The following is a 24,095-nucleotide window of genomic DNA, read 5'->3' as shown; positions in this document are numbered from 1 at the left end:
TGTCATGTTCTGCTGGGCTATAAAGAAAAGAAAAGAAAGACCTTGAGCGGCAGTAAGCAAATCAACAAAACTAGTTGAAAGTAAATTGTAGCTACAATAATAATATTTTTTTTACGGTAAGGTTTACCTGTGCAGAGATGACACTGAGTAGTATTGGAGCTCTTAGGTCTACAGCTTGATTTAGGACTTAAATTCAGGACTCAAGATTCAGAATGTAGCAATTTAAGGTTTAAACCTTCAGGTTTCATTCCTTGACTGTCATGTTTTATTGAACGTTGAAGGAAAGGAAGGAAGACCTTGAGCAGCTCAAAGCTAGTTGTATCCATCTACCACAGTGGGTGTAGCCTAAATAGCTAGCTAGTGTATTTAAAGCACACAGAGCAGAGTGTTTATCAGTCAGTCACACTGTGCAGATAGAGATGCACTAAGAGATACTGAGAGATACTGAGATTAGGAAAAAACAAATAAACATTTACGTTTAAGAAGGTTTTTAACAGGTTTGCTGCCTGCGTTGTGTACTAAGATGTATTTTCTATTTTTTTCAATAGGTTTGTAGAGTAGTTTATAGTTTATATAAGTCAACAGAAGGTTTATTAAGCTTGGTAACTGAATTAAAAGCTATGTAGGCAGTGCTGTAGTTAAAGCAGGGCAGGATGAGTGGTGTGAGGGAACCGCTGAGGCTCTGCTGGTTTAATTGAGGGAAGAATTGAACTGGAATCCGGAACGGAGGACATTTCCGACTGACACATCGGTATGCGCGACAGCAGAGCCCGGAGAGGCGATAAGGGGAGCGGGGAAAGGGGGGAGGCAGGCCGGGGTAGAGGCTGAACCGCAGCTCTTTGTGTGTTTCTTCTTCTTTCTGTTGATTCGGGAGCAGAAAAGTGGCGGAAACTCGGAGGAATCGGCGCCGCTCTGAAGCTCTCAAGACTCGGCTCGCCTCGGCTGGAGATTCCGCTGGTCTGGAGCTCCTTAAAGAAAGGTAGGATAAAACGCTTAAATACATCAGTTTAAGCTGTTTTTACTTTTCTCCTTTATTAATTCACTCCTTTACTTCTTTAATCATATCCTCATTTTTTAAATAGCCTTTTAAATAACACTAAACACACAGGAAATATGTAGCTAATAACGTTACATGTGTATTTTCTACAGCTTTAGCTACACAAAAGCTGTTTATCCGCGTCTTTAGCTAATATGTATCTGTTCTCCTGCTTTAAAAAGAACGGAATAAGTATCTAAAAGCTCATTTAAGCAGATAGTTTAACAGTTACTAGTTTAGCCCTGGTTAAACGGGTCTATAGGGGGTTAAAGGGGGTATAAAAGGGGGGTTTTGGAGTTTGGTGGTAGCCCGTCTGTGTCGAAGTGTGTGGTCTCTTAGAAAAAGCTTTTTATTTAAGGCTGTTTTAGTTTAAAAACACAGCTTAAAACAAACACTACTAACCTAAATTATTTATTTAAGTCTTAAAATATATGCACTAGTGCAGCTTCACTAATAAAATAACTAAAAAAACACTAATTTTAGATTTCAGATTAGCTATAAAACATTTTTTAAACAAAAAACGAACGAAATTGCCAAATTCTGAATATCAAAAATGTAAATATATATATATTTTTTGTGACACATGCATACAATGCATTTAATATGTTTGCAAAGAAAAATCTCTGTAATATTTAAAGGCTACAGTTTAAATGTGTATTTTTTAGATTTTTACAAATTCAAATTTTTATTTTTTTAATGTTTTTTGATGTTATTTCTAAGATTTTTGTTTTTGTAAAATCCCGGTAGCCTATCAACAAAGCACAAATCACATTCAAATATGTTGTTAAACCATTAAAACATAATTTATAATAAATTATTACTTTTATCTTTTTGCTTATTCAGCTGAACACCATTTTTGTTGGAATAATTTCGCTTGCCAAATATTCGGAGCATCGATACTGTCAGATCTACAGGTTTTTGTAATTTCAGATATTTACATGGTGATTAAGTGGCATCAACAATTTTTCCATACAACAATCTAACCATACAACCATACAATCAAGTCCTACCAGGTAAAAACTGTCATTTCAGACATCAGCTATTAAATAAAATGTATAAAATGTTATAAAATGCACCAAATTGAAAAAAATATATATACAACATTCTGAATATCAAATATATATCATTTTTTAATTATGTAAAGGTTCTCATGCATTTAATTAAATACCATACATGTTAATATTTTTTTGTTTCTCAAATAATTGAAGAACCTGCAATTTAAAACTCTATTTTTGGACATTTTCCAAAATTTTTAAAACATTCCAGCACATATAGTCTACCAACAAAGCACAAAGCAAATTCAACTGCGTCATCAAAACATCATTCAGCATAAATTATTACAATTACCTTTTTTTTTTGTTGAACACTGAAAGTGCTTTTTTGGTGGAATTCTTTAGTTTGAGAAATATTTAGAGTATTGTTTGTAATCAGATGTCTCCATGCATTTACATTTTTCACAAACTAGCAAAAACTCATGTTACAGATATCTACTTTATTATTACCAGACATTGTAATTACAGATATTTACAATTATTACTTGTCAAAAGATGAATTGTAAGTACCTAAAATTATATTATAAAGAGCTATAATTGTGCATATCCTAAAGGCACATTACTACTATTAGCATTTGTACTAGTCATAATTAATTGTAGGGATATACAGACATGGACTGTGACCGAAATTGATTCCTATTTACGTTTTAGAGTAATGAGTATGTCAATCATTTTTCTCTAAGTGTGTAAATCCTATCCTAAAGTGGAATTTGAACGTGATTTTGAGGGCACTACATACCGCCATTATGCACGTCATATTAAATTCATAGTAAACCAAACCAAAATGCATTCAGAGTCTCTTTTACTGAGCTATGAACAGTATTTTTCCTATATTTTTTCCAATGTTGTTTGTTAATTTTAGGCTCATGTTTCTGAATTACATAACAGTCAAAGGTTATATAATTTATTCTGTATCATTACTTCATATTTTAGTTTGGAACTCACTTTTTGTGTGTAAACACCACTGGTGCCGTTAATTGTTTGTTTATGTGACTGGTGATGGCGAATGTTGGTGATAAAGAAATTTCTAAATTCATGTGGGGCTCAGAGGCGCTGCCACTATGATCAGAAGATCACTTATTCGAATCTCGTTCATGCAGCTTGCCATCAGCTGCTGGAACCCTGAGAAAAACTATTGGCCATGCTCCCTCTGGGTGGGTACAGTAGATGGTGCTCTTTCTCCTCATCATTCATAGGGTGATGTAGATCAGCACAAGGCTGCGTCTGTGAGCTTATGTATCAGAGCGTTAGCGCTGTGATGCTACTCGGCAAAGCTGCTTCAGCAGCAGTTCAAAAAGAGGCGGAGTCTGACTTCACATGTATCGAAGGAGGCATGTGTTAGTCTTCACCCTCCTGGTGTTGGGGCATCACTAGTGGTGGGGGGGTGGCCCTAATTGGCCTTAGTTGGGAAGAACTTAGCTAGTATACAACAATACATTTAGATAGTCTCAATTACAGTGTAGATATCTTAGATTTATCTTCAATTGCTACAAGTAGTTAATAAATTCATTATATATATATATATATATATATATATATATATATATATATATATATATATATATATATATATATATATATATTTATATGTAACTGGAAGTTTTACTAGTAAAAATGTAATTAGCTATATATTTCATATAAATTTAATGTAAATTAATGATATATGAATATAGATAAAGTCATAATAAGCATCATCAAATGCTGCTAAATAATGAGAGTATTCAGACTAGTTTTAAAGGTATATAGATCTGATATCCTCATCTGATATCTGACATTATAAAGATCAGTATTAAGAGTTTGTATTAATAAAAACTGAGTTAGGACTTGTGTGATTTTAGGCTAAAATCGGCTTGTTGTAATCTGTGGTTTTGATCTGACAGACTGTGAGAGCTAACAGCCTGATCTGCCTTGTAGGAAACAGTTTGGTTTAAAGCCAGCGAGGATTGTGGTGACAAGGGAGGCAAGGCACTGGGGCCGGGGGGTCGAGCCCGGTTTAAAGGGGTCTCCGACGGCTACAGAGAGGGGTGGATTTCCCCTTTCCGCACTCGAGGAAAGAGGGAGGGGTGAGAATGTGCTCTGGAACGCAGGAGAGAGAGAGAGAGAGAGAGAGAGAGAGAGAGAGAGAGGGAGAGAGCGTGACTGAATGAGGGAGGGGAGTACAGGAGAAAGAAGGGATGAAATATGTGTGAGATAGAGAGAGAGAGAGAGAGAGAGAGAGAGAGGGAGAGAGAGAGAGAGAGGGAGAGAGCGTGACTGAATGAGGGAGGGGAGTACAGGAGAAAGAAGGGATGAAATATGTGTGAGATAGAGAGAGAGAGAGAGAGGAGGAAACGAATACTAATACAAGCTGTTGAATAACTCATACTGTAGATTAAAACTTGCTCTTATTTAACTTTATATCTAGAGATTAATAGAATTTTTAATAAACCAGTGGCGTCACGCCCCTCCCCAAACATCGCAGGTCAAATAGACATTTTATTGTCTAAATAATTTATTTCTGTTTGTTTAAAATTAGTTACTTATGTTTTAGTGATTTCTGTGTAAACAGCATTACATAAATATTAGCATTAATATTATTAGTGCACACGCATTTATAGCAGTACATCTCACTCTAGGATGAGTCAAAAGACTTAAGACAACACTTTTATTTCTGAATTGAAGCTAAAGAGAAAATTATAATAAAAAAATGCCAAAAAATCAATTTATAATTATATGTAAATACAAATGTAAAACACATATGCTTTTATTAAGCAAAAAAATCTTAATATCTTAATTTGCTTAAGCAAAATTTCGAATATTTCTTTAAAAAAAAGCAAAACAAAAATCACTAAATCTCAATATTGAGTGAAGTAAGACTTTATTTGGCTTATATTTGGACAAATCGATTAGAATAACTTGTCTGGTGCTTATTTTATCAGATGATTTAATTCAAAGTAAAATAAGGTGAATAGTTTAAGTAAGACTGATTAAGATCTATATTCTTAAAATAAGCCAAATTATGTTTAACTTACAAAAAATATTATTAGAGAAAAAAAATAAGATGTATTTGAAATTAGATCATTTTACTTGTTTAGATTTTTTTTTGTAGTGTGACATCTGTATACGTTGTGTTTGTATATATATATATATATATATGTGTGTCTTTAAAAGACTGTTTTTGCAAAGGAACTATTTAATGTCAAATTATTAATTGTTTAATAGTAAATTTTGAGTTTGTAGGGTTTTTTTTTTGTCTGTGAGCACAGTGAGACATGTGATTTGCGCTGGTCTAAGATCAGTCTAGAGAAGATCAGGCTTTATCATCTATAAATAAACAATATTTTAATCATTTTTTTGGTATGTAGATTTCATTAGAAAATAAAGTTTTGTTGAGGAAACTCACAGGTTGTTTTGGCACAGGTGGATATGACTATGTCACAGGTGTACAGCTACAGTATTTATTAGAATTCACCTGTTGAGATGAGGGAAATGTTTGGGGTTTGATTTGTTTAATACTTATTGTGATTTGTGGATGATTTACTAGGTTAAACTTGGTAAAAGCAAAGCATGACTAAGACTAACATCCTAAGAAACATATTCATCTGCTTAGTTTCTTGTTTTATATTTTGTATTAATGTGTGAGGAATGTTTCCTCCACTTTATTTGTTCTGAATGAGGAAACCCAAGCAATTTTACACACAATGAAAGGCATGCCCCCCCCCCTCCCCCTCGGTGAATCAATGAATGACCTGTCCCTGACCCACCCATTCAGAAAAATGTCACAGAAAGGACAGCCTTCGGGACGGGATAGGTCGAAACCGAGGATCCCCGCCCACCGCTGCTCCCGCCTCTCTTTTAAAAGGTCCGCCTGGCAGCATGTGACTCAATTACCAACCGCATGGGGGTAAAAAAGGGAATGTAGAAAAGTCATAATGTTGAATCGGAAATGAGGAACGAGAAGAAAGAGATAGAGAGAAAAAGAGGAATCAGGCTGAAGAGAGTAGAAGGAATCAGGCTGGGCTGTTGTTATCTGATTGTTACGTGGGTGGTGGGCTGTTCTGTAAGTATTATTTGCTTTTTTATTATGTTTTTTACATTAAAAATAATTTCTATTACAGTGTAATTTCTTATGTAGCTCTTAAACAGTGATGAATTTTTACAATCAGTGTTACAATAAGTGAAGAAAATGCATATGAGAGGAAAAAAAGAGATAAAGAGAGAATGAAAGTAAGTTTCTCAGGGCTTGTGCTGTCCGTAATGGGTGAAGGTAATGTGTATGTGTGTGTGTTGGGGGGGCGGGGGGGGGGGGGGGTGGAGTAGCTGATAGAGGCCCATTCACACAGTGCACCTGCCTCGCTGGCGGCCCTTTGAAAGTGATTACTCATTAAACACAAGATGGACGCAAACACGGACTAACCTTAAAGCTGTTTCTCATTCTTCCCACAGGAACGAGTGACGGAGCGAAATGCCAGGACTCTCCCTGAACATGCCCCGCAGTCAGGAGGACACGCCTCTGGAAGAACACTGAAGAAAGAGAGAACAGCGAGACAGAATGAGTAAGTGTAGAATTAAGTGATGTGATGACGATGGTGGATTATAGAGGGGTGGTTATTAGGTATATACAGATATACAGCTCTGGAAAAAAATAAGAGACCACCAGTTTCTGAATCAATTTCTCTGATTTAGCTATTTATAGGTTTATGTTTCTCCAGGAGTTTTCAGACCTCAAATAATGCAAAGAAAACAAGTTAAGAGTTCAAAAATCAATATTTGGTGGAATAATCCTGGTTTTTAATCACAGTTTTTTTATGCATCTGGGAACCATGTTCTCCTCCACCAGTCTTACACACTGCTTTTGGATAACTTTATGCCTTTACTGCATTTAAGCAGTTCAGTTTGGTGGTTTGATGGCTTGTGATCATCCATCTTCCTTTTGATTATATTTCAGAGGATTTTTACATTGGTAAAATCAAAGAAACTCTTCTTTAACTCATTTTAATTGGTCTCTTATTTTTTCCAGAGCTGTATATGATGTCAGTGTTGGGCTGTGAAATACTGTGCCTGAGATAAGAAGAGAAAATAATAAAAGAAGAAGGCCAATTTCCTCTATTTCTTATCATCACTGATCTAATCGCCACTTTATCTCAGCTCTTCTCAATCCAGCTTCTGCTCCTCTTGTGAGATCTGAAGCTAACAGATACTTTCAGCCTTTACCTGAACTCCACCTGATTCAGTTCCACCTGTGGGAGGGAATTCATTTAACACTTCAAATTTGAAGTGTTACCACAGTGGACAGCCCATGTATAAGTTGTGATGTGTTATCTTGTGAGGTTAAACAATACATAGCATCTGAGTGCTCATGGTATGGCGACTGAAAGTTATTGGCGAGGTCTGTAAAGGCCTATTTATACTTCTGCAACAAATCTGTATCCAGCGAGAGTGCACTACGCAGCTGAGTGTGTTTATACTCCTGCGTGCACGTATCAGTTTAAACCACAGAGGCAGTAATGTGTGGACAGGCACGACGTGTTGTTGCATTTTTGGGGAGGTGCGTGTCAAGCTACGGCGTAGGCTTTGGCGCAGAAGTAAAATTGCTGTTTAGGGGGCGCCAGATAAATGAGATATTCCATACATTGTAAAAGGCTAATATTACCACCCACAGTAGACAGCTGGGAGGGCAGTGGGCAGTACTGATCGTGACTGGTGGCGTCTGGCTCATATTGTCCATGTGAACAGACAAGCGACCCTGGCAGAAATCATGTCATGGCACAAGTTTCAGTCCCATGACTTTTGTCTCTTTATGTAACTTTAATGCTTAATGCTAATTGAATGTAATCTCTGTTCAGACGAGTATATTTGGGAGTATGTTCCCCGCTATACAACCAAAAAAAAAAAAGATGACCTCTGGTGCCCTAGACTGCATATATAGTACTGTGTGTTTCAGTTCCATTACCAGCTGTTTGCTGTTCATTAATAGCTCAACTAACATCTGATTCTGTCGTTCGTGTGTTTCAGCGGACGTGACGCCACCGACACACACTCCCTGCTTCATACAGAGCGGTGAGTATCTGCTAAACCTCTACAGCAGCAGCTATGAGGGAAAGAGAGGGGGAAACAGAGAGAGAGAGAGGGAGGGAGAGGGAGAGAGGGAGGGGGAGGGGGAGAGAGAGGGAGGGAGGGAGCAAGAGAGACTAAATGAGCCAAGCCATGTGGGTGAAGGGTAAAGCCAGATTTTATGAATGGACTGTTTAAAGGAGCCCTCTGATTGGCCAGTCATGTGGGTCAGTCTATCTGTAGTGAAATGTGACACCTTTATCACTTCTGTGGATAATTTTTTTTACATAATCATTTAGATGTCATGAATTCCTTTATAGTTATTAAGTTATTTAAGTTTTTGCTTTTTTTTTATTAACAAGAAAATGATCATGAAGCTTTTTAATGATCAGTATCTGAAAAAAATAAGAGAACACTAAACCAATAAATAGCAAAATCAGAGAAACTGATTTTGCTATTTATTGGTTTATAAATTCTGAATAAAAAGATTGTAATTTAAAGCATTTATTTGCAGAAAATGAGAAATGGTTGAAATAACAAAAAAGATGCAGAGCTTTCAGACCTCAAATAATGCAAAAAAAAACAAGTTCATATTCATAAAGTTTTAAAAGTTCAGAAATAATCAATATTTGGTGAAATAACCCTGGTTTTTAATCACAGTTTTTTTTATGCATCTTGGCATCATGTTCTCCTCCACGAGTCTTACACACTGCTTTTGGATAACTTTATAGCAGTTCAGTTTGGTGGTTTGATGGTTTGTGATCATCCATCTTCCTCTTGATTATATTCCAGAGGTTTTTAATTTAGTAAAATCAAAGAAACTCGTTTTTTTAAGTAGTCTCTCATTTTTTTCCAGAGCTGTCTATGTAATCTAAAAATAATTGATTTAATGGATGATTTTATGGGTTTATTTTACAGTTTGTTTTCTATAATCTACAATTGTGCCCAACTATTAAACCCACACTTCACACACTAACCTTATTCCCATTAATAGAAGTAGGAAACACAAGCTGACAATGGCAAAGCTAAAATTAGTGTAGAAGGCCGATGGTCACGTGGTGAGACGGCGATGAAGAGCGAGGCGAGTGTGTGTGTTTGGTGTGTGTGTGTGTGTGTGTGTATGAGTTGGGGGGGTCATTAAGTGCAGACCCAACTCTCATTCGCCTCTCGAGCACATCCTGTTTTTTTTTTATAACCCTCCATCCAGTCTGTCCTCTCGAATTTCCATAGCTTGAGGTTCACAGGCATGTCAGCTGGAAGGCAGCCAGCTTCTAGAGACAGAGCTCGGAGAGAGAAACGAAAGAGGAACGGAGAAAAGAAGGAAAAAGCCAGACAAAAGAAATGGGGAGAGGGGAAAAGGCGAGAGAAAAAGGGAAGTGTGAGCACGGGAGAGGAGAAATGAACTGTGACCAAGGTCAGAATTCCCGTGGATGATGTATTCAGGCGTGTCGGCGTGCCCTCGGCATTCCGTCTGTCTTAAAGTGGGTCAGCTGGAGGGCAGACAGACAATATCATATTTTATATTAAACATGATCTTCATTTATTACAGCTATCTCCACATATTAGTATTTTGCATAACGGCCACACACTTTGACCTCAGGGCCGTTTCAAGCAATCTAAAAAAAAAAAAAGGTCTAATTTATTAATTGTAAATTATGATTTACCACTTACGTTTTTTGTTTTTTGGCTCCGCTTCATGATTGTCAAAGTTTCATATTTTGCCGACTGCAGGAAAGACGAACCTGGCTGTCTGGCTACTGTCAGTAACTAATGGGAGACACCCAATAAAGTGGGTGATATCACTAATATAAATAGAAATAGAAAAATGTTAATATTTCAATTTAGCCAATTGAATGCTCATTCTTTTATTTAAATAGTTTTATTTATTTAAATATCGCTTGTAATTTACACATTCCAAATAGAAATATTGTCATTTAGAGCATTTATTTGAAAAATGGCTGAAATAATGCAAAGAAAACAAGTTCATATTCATAAAGTTTTAAGAGTTCAGAAATCAATATTTGGTGGAGTAACCCTGGTTGGTTTTTAATCACAGTTTTTTTTTTTTATGCATCTTGGCATCATGTTCTCCTCCACCAGTCTTACACACTGCTTTTGGATAACTTTATGCTGCTTTAATCCTGGTACAAAAATTCAAGCAGTTCAGTTTGGTGGTTTGATGGTTTGTGATCATCCATCTTCCTCTTGATTATATTCCAGAGGTTTTTAATTTGGTAAAATCAAAGAAACTCATCATTTTAAGATATGCACTTGTAAAATATAAACACATTTTGTAAAAAGTGGATTAAAAGGTGGATAGATGGATTTGTACTTATGAAATTCTTTCATGGTTGGCAGGTCTGAGCTTTTTGTAAAAAAGTTAAAGTACACAAATCCCATATTCACACGTATCCACATTCTGTGAATCCCAACATTCAGCTGTTTAAAGACTTTTAATCATTACACAGTTTCTTTTTTTTTACTCACACACGTCTGATTCCACGATCACACTGACTCCCTCAGCCCTGAGCTTTCACTTTCTGCTGATTCATGGAAAAAGCTGATGTGTCATGTGTCGTCACACAGCCTGTGACCTCACGGAAACAGGCGGAGCAGAAAGCAGCAGTGGAAAAAGGGACGCAGCAACCTTCAGTTAGACAACAGAGTGATGCCAAGAGAGCGAGGGAGAGAAAGAGAGAGAGAAAAGGAGGGAGGGAGGGGCGCAAGTGCATGCATAAGAATATGATTAGAACATGTTGTCTCGAAACTCGCTGAATGATTGACAGTGACGCTCGACTTACTGACGCCTGTTTCATACCTGGGGTGCGTTTCTGATAACAATTAATCTGAGAATTTACGCACAACCTCACAAAGAGTGACATCACTTTAATTGTTGGATAAATACCGGTTCTGTGAGTGTTTCCTAAAAGCCGTGTGAGTTTCCATAATTACAAACACGTTATAGGAAGCTCTTTGTTGATCCTTAAGTAATTATTTAACATACACAAAAGAATCAGTACGCAATTATTTTATTTCAACTATTCATTACTCTGTAGGTAGAAGTACAGATACTAGTGTTTAAAATACTTCAGTAGAAGTTGAAGTATCAACTCAAGCTTTTTACTTTTTAAGTAAAAGTGTTTTAAAAAGTACGGGATTCAGAACTACTTAAAGTCAAAACACATTTTTCTAAATGCCATAATGACTATAATAAAATGGTATATGTTTATACTTCTCTACATCCAATCACAATCAGATTCACTCTATCTGGATGGAGAGATTTATCTGGATAGGGGTTTTATTGAGCGATGAGAAGCCGGAATGAAAACCAGCTGAAATGAAATTAAAATTAGGAGTAACGAGACTGTTTTTATTTAAATGTAAGGAGTAGAAAGTTAAATTAAGATAATTGTGTGAAAATGTAAAAATGATTACTCCAGTAAAATAGAGATAACCAATATTTCTACTGAAGTAAGGAAATAAAATATTTGTACTTGACACTACGTTGATTCTAACTAATTTGTATTTAAATTACTAGCATAAACAAACATAACTTATAAATAACTTATAAATAGCCTGCAATGGGAAAGAGTGACATCTACCCACCCAGAGAGAGCAAGGCCCATTGTGCTCTCTCAGGGCTCTGGCTACTGATGGCAAGCTGCATGACAGGGATTCGAACCAGCGATTCCCGATCATAGTGGCAGCACTGACAGCTATCCCATTGAGTTACAAAAGTGCATTACGATACTCAATACTCGTACGATATATATACAAACGAGTTCAAGTACTGGTAATATCTCATTTTTAAAGGGTTTTGGGAAATCCTGGGAATTTACGGAAGCTGCTTAAAAGGAAATACAAGGTTTTGAAGTGCTTAGCGTTACGAACGTTTTGGGAAACGCACCCCAGTTTAGTCTAGGATCTACAACATTACACTTCATTCATTAATAAAAAAATATGAAGGGGCAGATCTGTCTTAGATCTTGGATCTCGGAGTGTCCATGAATAGTGAAAGAAACCCACGAATGTGTCTGTAATTTAAGAGATTATATATATAAAGTGAACGAATGTGGTGAGCCCTCAACAGCTCCACAACCTCCATCCTATTGTGCAGCATCTGCAAACCAATTATAGAAAATCATGTGTATAATGGCATCATAATAATAATAATCTACTAATGTTCGTCTCTGTATAATACAGTGTAATACTGATATCTCAGTAACAATAGCTCTCAGTTCACCGCACTCGCTGCCCCAATACACACATTTACTATGCATGATCAGTCTCATTGGCGGTGATGTGCATGCGACTGTGTGTGTAAGAGTGTGTGTGTGTGTGTGTTGCGGGGGGTATCGGTGGAGGGTTGTTTTTTACCTGGGTGAGATGAGTCAGCTCTCCTAATCTGAAGAGGGTTAAAATTGGTAAACAGGTTAAACTCCTGTTTAACTTTCCACTGCCTGAAGCCGAGGCCAGCACATGTGTCTTGTTTGATCTTGTGTTTTCCGCGTCCCGTCAGCACGCTGCCCTGATAATACAGCAGCTCTGCGCCTCAGAGCAGGACAGGAGATGAGCCACTGGATGTGAAAGAGTTCCTCACTGTGTCTCTCGTCTTTTCTTACAGGCTGGGAGAAGAGACGACTACATACAGAAGATGCTGAGCTGTGAAACCACTGCGAGGACCACTAGGTGACCAAGGACCAAGCCAAGCTATCAAAATTATGATAAACGCAAGTTTATGTCTAGGAAGTCATGATTGCAAAAAATCCATTAGCAAAAACTAAACAAAATTCGGGTCATGCTACTTGCCATCAGCTCCCAGAGCCCTGAGAGAGCACAATTGGTCTTGCTCTCTCTATGTGGGTAAAGTACAGTAGATGGCGCTCTCTCTTTTCCCTCTTTTATCACTCCTAGGGTGATGTGGATCAGCACAAGGCTGCGTCTGTGAGCTGATGTATCAGAACCGAGTCGCTGTGCTTTCCTCCGAGCGTTAGCGCTGTGATGCTACTCGGCAATGCTACTGCATCAGCAGCAGTTCAAAAAGAGGCGGAGTCTGTGTGTGCTAGTCTTCACCCTCCTGTGATGGGGAATATACACCTAAATTTAGGAATTTAGGAATCTTCCTTTATTTGGCAGTTAAAATATTTGGCAAATTAAATATTTTAGACTGTTTTAGACTATTGTAGTTTAATGAACTGTTTATGGTAGAGTTTTTTAAAGTTGTGTGAATGACCATGTATTTAATATACAGTAGTCAATAATAGCCAATATCAATGTTATGTACGGCTATTTAAAAAACAAATCATAATAATGGATTAAGAGTTAAAAAATAATTAAACAAATGCATTTGTTAAAAGAAATCTTTAATTATTTAACATATATACACATTTCTGTGTATTTTTTATTGTAAAAGTCTTGAACATAAATTGTTTATATAAATATTAATGTATAACATATAAAATATATATTTTTTTATATATATTTGTATATAACACATTTATAATTTAATATATTTATTTTTTTATCTTCACAGATACATGTCGGCACATGGTGGTGGTCCAGAGGAGCTGTGGTGGTCCTTATTTTTAATTCTGAAAGGTGGTAAACCTGATATTGGAGTATTAGTGACACTAGTGAGTTAATGGTTTAGCTAAGTTTAGGAGAAAATTGTGTTAAAAAAGGAAAAAGTGGGATTTAGGAACTTTTGATTAGCACGTTATTACAGTATTGATCAGTATGTACAGATTATTATATAAATTTTAATAGGAATATATATTATTTCTTTTTCCGGCACACGTGTTCACTCCGTCCGTCGCTCTCTCTGGGGGTTTTTAGGGGTCTCTCAGTTGCTCAGTAGTCAGTGTAGGTCCTGTCTGCTGCTCAGCAGCTACATCTGGCTACTGGGTCTCTAATAGGCTTCATTCATACCGGATTCACGTGATTCTCAGGCCATAAGTCACTGAATAGCAGATATTTCTACCAATCATCCTGAAGAATGCTTCTGCGATTGTGTTATTAAAGAATATAATAGGTGATAACTGTGGTATAGCTGTAACCTTGGAGCATTACTGCTGAATAGAATACAGAAAATAAGCTGGGAAATAGAAGGTGAAAGTGCTGGAAGGCGTTCTTTCACTCGAGCGGAGGTGGTTTTGTACCTGGCATTCAGTGTAGAAATCTGTGTTTGCGAACCTACAGCTACATTGTCTGCTGGGTTTCAGAGCCGCCTTATTCGCATCTTATAACAGAAGAATTGGTAAGTAGAGTGGAAAGATTTAAAAAAAGAGAAAATAAAAGCAATGTCTCGATGATTGAATTGTTAAACTTCAATAAATGGATGTATATTCAATTGTCTGTGTTTTCATTTTTATTAAATTTGATTCTTTTAGTTCATATTGTATAATGCACAATACAACACTTGACTTACAGCATTCAGAGGTGTTAAGTAATGGAGTACAAATACTTAATTACCTTACTTAAGTAGAAATGTTGGTTATCTCTACTTTACTGAAGTAATTATTTCATTTCTGCTTCTTATCGTTCAATAAAACCCCTATCCAGATAAATCTCTCCATCCAGATAGAGTGAATCTGATTGTGATTGGCTGTAGAGAAGTATAAACATGTACCATTCTGACTCCCTATTGGTTTATACATTGTTTTGTATGTAAAATACATTTATTTTCATTCATTAATTAATATTTTAATATTATAGTCATTAAGGCTTTTGGAAAAATGTGTATATAAGACTCTGTGGGCGTTGCCTAAGCTTTTGTTCTTAATGGCTTTTTAAATTTTTTTCTCCTTACATTACTTTTGCTTTTATACTTTAAGTAGTTTTGAAACCAGTACTTTTTATTAAACTCTAGTATCTATAATCTATTTAATGGGAATCATTGGTTTGAATGTCAGATCATGCCGCTTGCCATCAGCAGCCGGAGTCTCTCCCAGCTTTCAGCCTCACTCACAAGATATCACCTCTCCACTTCACGTCCGTATATAGTCCTGATTCTCAAATACCCACGATGTTACCAGGTAAAAAGCTGGCTGTATGCGTATCTATAGGTTAGTAAAACATCTCCTGTAGTTTGATCAGGAGGGAGACAATTTTCCTGCACATCCTTCCCATCAGCCTCTCACTATTATAGATCACTATTATATTATATTCACTAGTATAGATAGAAAGACGGAAAAAGAGATTAACAGCATATCAGCCATAATGGAAGATGGTCAGTATTTTAATAATAATAATTCAATAATTTAATGCAACTATTTAGAGCATGCACATATCAGTGGTGCTTGATATCAAAAGTTTGAAATCTCTTTAGAATCTTACGGTGGCCGAGAAAGCCCAACGCAGTGCAAATTGAAAAGCGCTGCAAAAGCACAAAACACATCCATCAAAATTACAACACAGGCGCAGCAAATAGAAAAACGCGCTGCAAATAGAAAAACGCGCTGCAAATAGAACCACAACACAACGGAAGTGAGTCACAACACAACGGAATTTTCCCGGGGGACCTTAAAAGATGCTGTACCTGCTAAGCTGCGTCTTCAGTAACGTCTCGGACTTCACTATGTGTACAAAGGACAATAAGTGGCAAACAAGGCGTTTTGTGAAGCAGAACTTTTAATAAACATAACTTACTTTTCAGAAGCTTGTTTGCCACTTATTGTCCTTTGTATACAGCTGGTACAGCATCTTTTAAGGTCCCCCGGGAAAATTCCGTTGTGTTGTGACTCACTTCCGTTGTGTTGTGGTTCTTTTTGCAGCGCGTTTTTCTATTTGCTGCGCCTGTGTTGTAATTTTGATGGATGTGTTTTGTGCTTTTGCAGCGCTTTTCAATTTGCACTGCGCTGGGCTTTCTCGGCCACCGTAGAATCTTCTATTTTTTTTTTTTTTTGCATAAATTGGACCTAAAACAAATATTTTCAAAAGTGGTTATATGTCCTAAAATTAATAAAGATAAAAATATTATACTTCATAATTTATTTATGTATTGAGGAAAATTATCCCATATTGCATATCTATGACACTATTTAACTGATTCCTGACCCGTTAAATTAAATATATAAAAGTGAAAAGTAGAGTAGGGAAATTGTTTTCAATGGCAATAGTGAGGTTATGGATTTATAATGACACTATTTTTTTCTACTTGGTTTTTTCTTACTTACCTATGTTTATTTTATTTTTAAATGTATTTAAGAAGTACTTATTTTGTCTTTTTATTTTTGTGTGTATATATAATGTTTGTGCGTTTTATGTCTGATGGACCACAGGAAGAACAGCTGCTATTATTATTATTATATATATATATATGAGAAAATGAGGATCCAAATGAAATAAACCAAAAAGTTAAATAAATAAACTCAGATGTTGGTGGGTAATGTGGTTTTCTCACATTAACGTCTCGCTTCTTTCACAACATTTCTACTGAATTAAGAACATTAACTTACTACTCATCTTAAACCAGTCTTTGGTAGAAGAACTTGTGTGCTTGGGGTCACTGTCATGATGCAAGTCCCACCTTCTCTTGAGATTCAGTTCATGGACAGATATCCAGACATTTTCCTGCATTCACTGCAAAAAAAAAAAAAAAAATCAATTGGCAAAAACATGTAAATTAGTACATATATATTCTTATATTAAGCAAAAATATATTTTAGTAAATCCAGCAAAAATAAACAAAACTTCCTGTCAGAGATTAGCACTGTTAGCAAAGCCTGTTTGTAATATATTATGCAGCACTTTATTCAAAGTTAAAAAAAAACAAAACTGACAGAAGTTCTACAGTACTGAGAATAGAACTGATATAATGAAATTGATTTCATTAGAAGTGCTAAAAAAAAAAAAAAAAAAAAAACAATAAAATACTGCTGCTGAGTAGAAAATCTGACTTTTCGGGCTTTAGAGTTGAAATTACCTGCTTAGTACTTGAAAATCCTTTATATACAAGTAAGACTTACCTCATAAAAGCATGTTTTATTTTTAACATTATAAGACTTAAACCCTTTCTATTAAACTTTTGTCTTTATGCATAATCAAAATGTAAAAAATATTTTTCTTTTCCAGTCCTCTAAACTTCTTGCTTTTTTAATACACGACCATATAAAAAAAAAGTAATTGTGATAAAGTCTGGGACCCCTACTTACATTATATAGGCTCTATGCCTATACAGCAGATTTCCTAATAAGCCTAGCTATTTTTTTTCTTCATTATATTAGAATATGTGTTTATCTTCACAAGTTTCCTTTTTATTTTTGTCATTAACTAACTATCAGGTCAAATCATATCCTGAACTGTTTAGTTTTTATTATGAATACTGAAAACATTAAGGGGAAAAAAAATAATAATAATAATAAAAGTGCATTGCATTTTTTAAATTCAACATAAAAACAAAACTTTTTCAGGATTTCAGGATATGATATGACCTGACGGGTAATAATAGTTGAAGATAATAGTATATCAGATTTTAAGATTTGTTGGTAGTACACAACTGGAACAAACGTATATATACACACACATATATATATATATATATATTTTAACAGGGTATTTTGCAATCAGACAAAATGTGCATGGACATGTTGTGAACTTGTTTTAATAACTCGTAAAACATTCTTCAAACAATAAAACAATTTAATGGTTTCTGTACAACGCTTGCTAAGCAGTTTTATTTCTATATAGAAAATGCAGGAGTAGAGTTTAAATGACAAAACTCCTTCAAATTTAATGGCAGGTACTCTGGGAAAAATAACAGCATTCCATCAACAAATATCTTCAAGCAATAAATATGTATTTATAAATAGTGTAAATGTACATCAAGATTAGAAACAACCAAAGGGGAAAAAAAAATCACAATTTAAACTTTATTCCTTAGTCTATGTGCAATCCATTTTTCTTTGTGACTTGGCTGTTATTTTTTTTTTTTCTTCCTCATTTTTTTTCCTTTTTCTTACATAAACAAAAATATTGAACATCATGGTTTCAAAATAACGAGACAAAACTTAAAAGCAGTAAAAAATTATATCACCTAAATCTTCACATTACAAAGTTTTTTTTATAGGTTTTTTTTGTCTTATTTTTTGTAGATTTTGCCATCCAAAGAAGTCGTAAAATTGCTATCTACCATACAAAAAGACCAGCTAGGCTAGTGCTCCCTCGTGTAAGGGACGAACTTTGAGACACAAGGATAAAAGGATCAGGTTTCAGCCCATTAACAAAATACAAAAAAGAAAAGAAGGAAAGGAGGACGAGGAGGAGGAAGAGGAGGAGGAGGGAGGGGTTTGTCTCAAGTCAGTAGTCTTTAAGTGACGATGCCAGTTGTGACAGACAATATGTACAAAACATTTTCCCGTAAATTTCTCCCCCGTGGTTTTTGATTTCGTTTCTGTAGAGAAGCAGAGCCGAGCCGTAGAGAAGGGAGAGGTCTGGGAGAGGAAGTGCATCCGCTACCGCCCCCTGTAGGCCGGCGTGACGCGCTGCAGTTTATCAACAGGTTGCATAGACACACACAGCCGCTTCAGCCGGCAGCCCTGGGCGGTCGCCACGGTCTCCAGCCATGCACCGGACTGCCTCGACTTTCCTGAATATCAGAAATGGTCCGTTTTTATAAAGTTCCTGTAATGCGATACTGTCCACACCTACAGAGTCTTAATGTCAAGATGAAGATGAATGCAGCGGAGGTGCCTGAGGAAAAAGAAAAAATAAATATTTTATAACTTTTATATGGTATAAAAGACTTTTCTGCTGTTTTTAGCAAAAGAAAAATTCACACTGTTCTCATTTCCCATTATATATCTACTAGAGACAGATTATATCTGTCCAGTATCATTTATTTCACTTTAATCCTGGATATATGGAGATATTTGGAGTGCATTATTATTATTATCATGACATTCTGGATCATTCTAGCATTGCCAAGTATGGAAAGCGCAGCGACTCGGTTCTGATACATCAGCTCACAGATGCAGCCTTGTACTGATCCACATCACCCTAAGAGTGATGAGGGAAGAGAGTGTCATCTACTGTACCCACCCAGAGAGAGCAAGGCTCAGTCTCGGTCTTCCACAAACATTCTGCAGTCATTAGTACTATAAAAACATATATCTGAATTAACTAGGGACCTAGAATATTACATGAATATAATAAAGCATAGTCACACGAAGCATCGCAAATGTTCAATGTACATCTTGGAAATATACGATTTCATATTCTGTTAATAAAATGTTATGCAGTCGCACTGTTTGGACACCAGAGGGCGCAATCCCATTATTGCAGGCTGGTGAACCAGTGGGCGTAAGCAAAGGACAGAGGATATGCAAGTCATTTTTGATTTAAGTCAATCACACAAACATTTTTCCCCCCGACTGTGTGTTCTTGTAGCTTGCCTAATCATTACATTAAACAACATTAATCCCAATTTCTTTTATTAATTATTTGTTTGACTGAAATAACTATCCCTTTCTTTCAAGTAAAAAGAAATAGTGTGAAAAAGTCTATTAAATAGAGGGATAAATTATGCATCATTACAAATACTTTTATCTAAAAGTACCAAGTAGTCATGCAATGAGAAAAAGAAATTCTGTATAGCAGAAAAATCTGCATCAATACTAAGTGAGACGGTGTGAACAGGGTCAGTGATGGGCTATATCGATAATAAGCTAAAGACTTACTAATGAGAACTGGTCGTAGATTTGCATGAGGTCCTCCATCTTGTACTGTTCTAGCACCACAAAGCCGTCCAGTTCACTGCTACCTTTGCGAGCGCAGTCCTGACAGTGAACCACAAACGTCTTCCGGGAGTAGCTTTCACTCGTCACGAACAGAAGATTGAAAACTTCCACCTAAAAAATATAAATCATGGTATTATTTAATGCAAGAAGTCGGTAAAACACTGAATTAAGCATAAAAAAAAACCTATATAAACTGGGAATGTCCTGATCCAATCAGGTAATTATTAAAGGATCGTGAATGGAAAAGGATTTTACTGATCACAGATTCATCAATACATTTTACGCTACCTTGTTACTCCATAAGTTCACTATAGATTTACTACTACATTTTCTTCCAAACTCTTGCTCACACACCCACAAAAATATTCGAACTTAAAATGCATCAAAACATTATTATATTATTATTATTATTATTATATGGATACTATAAAAGGCTAGTCTAAATCTGGACCTAAACCACACGACACTATTATTACCAACCCCCTCCCAAGAAAATGAATCAAGATCTTAATTATGATTAATCACAGAGTTTGATTGTTTGTTGTAAAGTTGTGCGACACTCTTTAGTTTGTTTATTTAAGAAAATATGCATATTTAAATTCATTCACTCGTATGGCTATTTAGTACTTGTTAATTTTGTGCTAAAAGGATATATTTTTTAAGTTAATTATTATATTATATGCACTGCCATAAAAATACATAAATATCAAATGACTGGGGCATCCCCACTGAAAACTATGAATAATTTAAAAATGAAATAAAAAAGAAATGACCCACCTCACAGATGGTGCAGTAGCGTGCAGGTTCATCCCTGCTTCTTCCGTGCCAAATGGTCTCTTTTCCTGCCGCCACCAGAGCCTCCTTCACTGTCTGACACTGTTTCAGCGTCCGAAGCAAACAGAACCTGCAAACCCCAACAAATAAAACAAAATCAAACTCACAATAAACATACAAACATTTGATTTTAAGGCAAAAAGTAGTAGTAAGGTGTTATCTTGTGAGAGAAGTTAAACACTCGAAAAGCAAAGTGAATTATGGGAGTTGAAGCAAGCCATGACAGCCAGTGTCAGGTGAATGAGATCTGATTTCTGGTTCATGTTTTTATGGCATGCCATATCAAAAAGCCCCCATCCTAAAAGCGAGAACTCACTTGATCATCTCAAAGAGCTTGTGGTCGGACACTTTGATGTTCCTCGCCATGTTCCAGGAGAGATGCACCATAGGAACTGTAGACTTCACACTCTGGAGCTTGTTCCACTCGTAGCGTTCCACAGCCAGCTTATACTGATGTGCTGTGGAGAACAAACACAAAACTTAATGAGAAATGCAGTAGAGTGAGTGAAGCTACCTGTAGAAGTAAACATTTTATATACAGGGGGGATTTATTTATTTATTTATTTTTTGCAGGTTTTGCAAGTTTGCTACAATAATAAAAAAAAAAAAAAGAAATTAGTGTGTCAGAAAATTTAAATATTATATAAGACTAATTAGTACATTTGGTAGTGTGGGCAGCGTGCCAAGTCTTGATTTTCCTGACTTTGCACTTGATATAACTCACCAACACCAACAGATGGCTCTCATTTTCCAGCAGGACTTGGCACACTGCCAAAATAGAATACTAAAATTTGGGGGGTTTTATTGGCTGTAAGCCATAATCATCCACAAACACTAAAAATAGATCACTCTTTGTGTTTAATACATCTATATAATATGTGATTTTCACATTTTGAACCGATTTACTGTAATTGAGTAACTTTTCACTGAAATTCTACTAAACACTCAAACATACCCGTCAGAGGGCCCACGTTCCAGGAGATGTTATTGCACCAGCCAATGGCCTGGACCCAGTGCACCGTGCCTGTGTTTAGCCACACCAGGTCCCCGGGTCGCTGGATAAACCGGTATACTGGCACGTTGGCCTCGTACAAGTCCTCCAGATTAGGCCACCATGAACCCATGAGGAAATTGATGTTGTTCTTTTCACAGAATTCACTCATCACTCCCCAGTACGGCTCAGGCACCGCAAACCACTCGCAGTCCCCCGGACCGATGTTGATGTTCACTGAGCAGAAGTTGTTGTTCTCTTGATGACCTGAAGCAGGAAGGAAATAATGTAATTATAGCAGAGTGAGCACCTGATACAGGTGTTTACATACCGTATTTATATAAACCACACCCTCTCCTTATTGGACTAATGGTACTGACCAGGTGTTCTACTGCCAGGGACCTTCATAAAGAGCTGGACGGTGTTCATGCCCAGAATGGTGTGACCAACATGGCTGAGCAGGTTTCCTGCAGACACCACCCTACCGAACGCAGGCAGCTTACTCAGCTCCTGTAACTGCAACTTCCACCTGCAGAGGGAGCACACAACACAAATATTTAATGCAGGATTTACCTCAGGTATCTTCTGGCTGTTTGATTATTATTATTATTTATGCATTTTAAATTATGTTTTAAAACTGCAAAATATATTATCTGCAATATTTAAGCTACAGATTATTATATTTAACTGTATGAGAAAATTCGTTCACTTACTTTTTCTCATCTGAAACGTCAATATTTGTCCCAAACTTGATTTGCTTGAAAGGACCTTTCCTCCTTCTTGCAACACTAGAGAGAAAAGAGTGAAGAAAATTTAGTAAATACAGTAGTGCTTATTTTCACACAATACCTAAAAGTAGATTAATAAAGAGACAAAAATATTGTATCTATTGTATTGTATCTGCATTGTATCCGACAGTGGACTCATGAACATTAACATTAGCCAATATGAGAGAGAGGCCTTCAGTTGCTTAGAAGACACCCTGGGGTCCTTTGTGACCTCATCGACTATTACATGCCTTGCTCTTGGAGTGAGCTTTGTTGGTCGACCCCTTTTAGAGATACCAGAGATTCACATACTTTGTCCACTCACAAATATGTAATATTGGATCATTTTACTTAAAAAAGAATATCCAGGTATAATATTTTATATTATATCTCACTTGGGTTCTCTTTATCTCTTTTTAGGACATGTGGGGAAAATCTGATGATGTTTTAGGTCATACTTATACAGAAACATCGAAAATTCTAAAGCGTTAACAAACTTTTAAGTACCACTATACACACAAATAAGAACACAGGTACAAAAATCAATATACACATACTTTTCTGATGACGACATCTCAGAGTCTGAGAGTTCCTTCTGTCCCTTTTTCTCATTCTCCTCCTAAAACACACAAGCATGAAATTCATGACCGGGTACACATTAAATGTGATGTGTTGTGCCAATAAGGACGTCACAATTTTATTACTCTGTAGGTAAAAGTATAGATACTAGGGTTTAAAATACTTCTTTAGAAGTTGAAGCATCAACTTGAGACGTTTTACTCTTTAAGTAAAAGTCTAAAAGTACTGGTTTCAAAACGACTTAGTTTTTAAGTATTAAAGTTAAAGTAATGTAAGGAGAAAAAATAAAGCCATTAAGAACAAAAGTTCTATAGTGCACTGTGTAGAAACGTACCCGTAGTGACTCCTGGAAGGACGCTGCCTGGTACTGGGCGTACTTGGCGATAGTGGTGAGGGAGCGGGTGCTCTCACACCTCCACTGCTTCCTGGTGCCACTGGCGTCCCAGTTCTCATCAGCTGGCTGGCACAGCTGCGTCCGCACCTCCACCAGGTGCTCTGGGTTAGCCTCCACCAGAGTCTTCGTGGAAAAAAGACCAAGGTCTACACAGACAAGTGGAGAGGGGTCAAAACAGATATTAAATATTAGTACATGTACAAATAAAGGCACATTTGTGCTCAATTGTCAAGGGAAAAGAAGAAGAAGCTCAGTCCTTCCAATTACATGCATGAACCATGAATATGCAGAAACTGATCACATGTTGCATGCTCATATATTGAATATATATCCAACCTAGAACCACATGTGAAAGACTGGTTGATTTTAGGGCTGGGCGATATTGTGTAAAAAAAAAAAATAATAATAATAATAATAATAAATTAATAATAATAATAAATAAATGTATATATGAGTGATTACTGATTACAATTTTTAGTTTTTCCACGACTGCTTCAGTTTTTTTTTTGTAAACAGGCAGCATGGTTTAAAATGATGCACAAGCTCTTGCTTCCTTTACATTTAATTCATCTATTTTTATGAATATTAAGCAGCCCCCCTTCAATCTTACATGCAGCTTTTATAGTAAATTGATTTGTTTACCCTCCCAGCCCTAAAAGATCAATTTTGACATA

General features: G+C 36.2%; 1 protein-coding gene across 2 annotated transcripts in view; it reads right to left on the bottom strand.

Annotated features, from left to right (window-relative positions):
• Positions 1–17,706: 17,706 nt before the first annotated feature.
• The window catches only part of kdm6al (lysine (K)-specific demethylase 6A, like), a 39,540-nt gene continuing 33,151 nt past the window's right edge, over positions 17,707–24,095 (bottom strand). For both annotated transcript variants that reach the window (XM_007244234.4, XM_049479846.1), the window contains 9 exons: positions 23,362–23,567; positions 23,006–23,067; positions 22,395–22,469; positions 22,062–22,210; positions 21,646–21,948; positions 21,007–21,148; positions 20,634–20,760; positions 19,797–19,967; positions 17,707–18,810 (listed from right to left, as the gene is read on the bottom strand). In XM_007244234.4, coding sequence (XP_007244296.3) covers positions 18,781–18,810; positions 19,797–19,967; positions 20,634–20,760; positions 21,007–21,148; positions 21,646–21,948; positions 22,062–22,210; positions 22,395–22,469; positions 23,006–23,067; positions 23,362–23,567 — 1,265 coding nt within the window. In that variant the 3' untranslated portion in view covers positions 17,707–18,780. The remainder of the gene's footprint in view (positions 18,811–19,796; positions 19,968–20,633; positions 20,761–21,006; positions 21,149–21,645; positions 21,949–22,061; positions 22,211–22,394; positions 22,470–23,005; positions 23,068–23,361; positions 23,568–24,095) is intronic.

This window comes from Astyanax mexicanus, chromosome 5 (genome assembly GCF_023375975.1).
Source record: "Astyanax mexicanus isolate ESR-SI-001 chromosome 5, AstMex3_surface, whole genome shotgun sequence".
Classification (NCBI taxonomy): domain Eukaryota; kingdom Metazoa; phylum Chordata; class Actinopteri; order Characiformes; family Acestrorhamphidae; genus Astyanax; species Astyanax mexicanus.
Note: the sequence above shows the minus strand (reverse complement) of the source record. Positions and strands in the feature narration are given on the sequence as shown.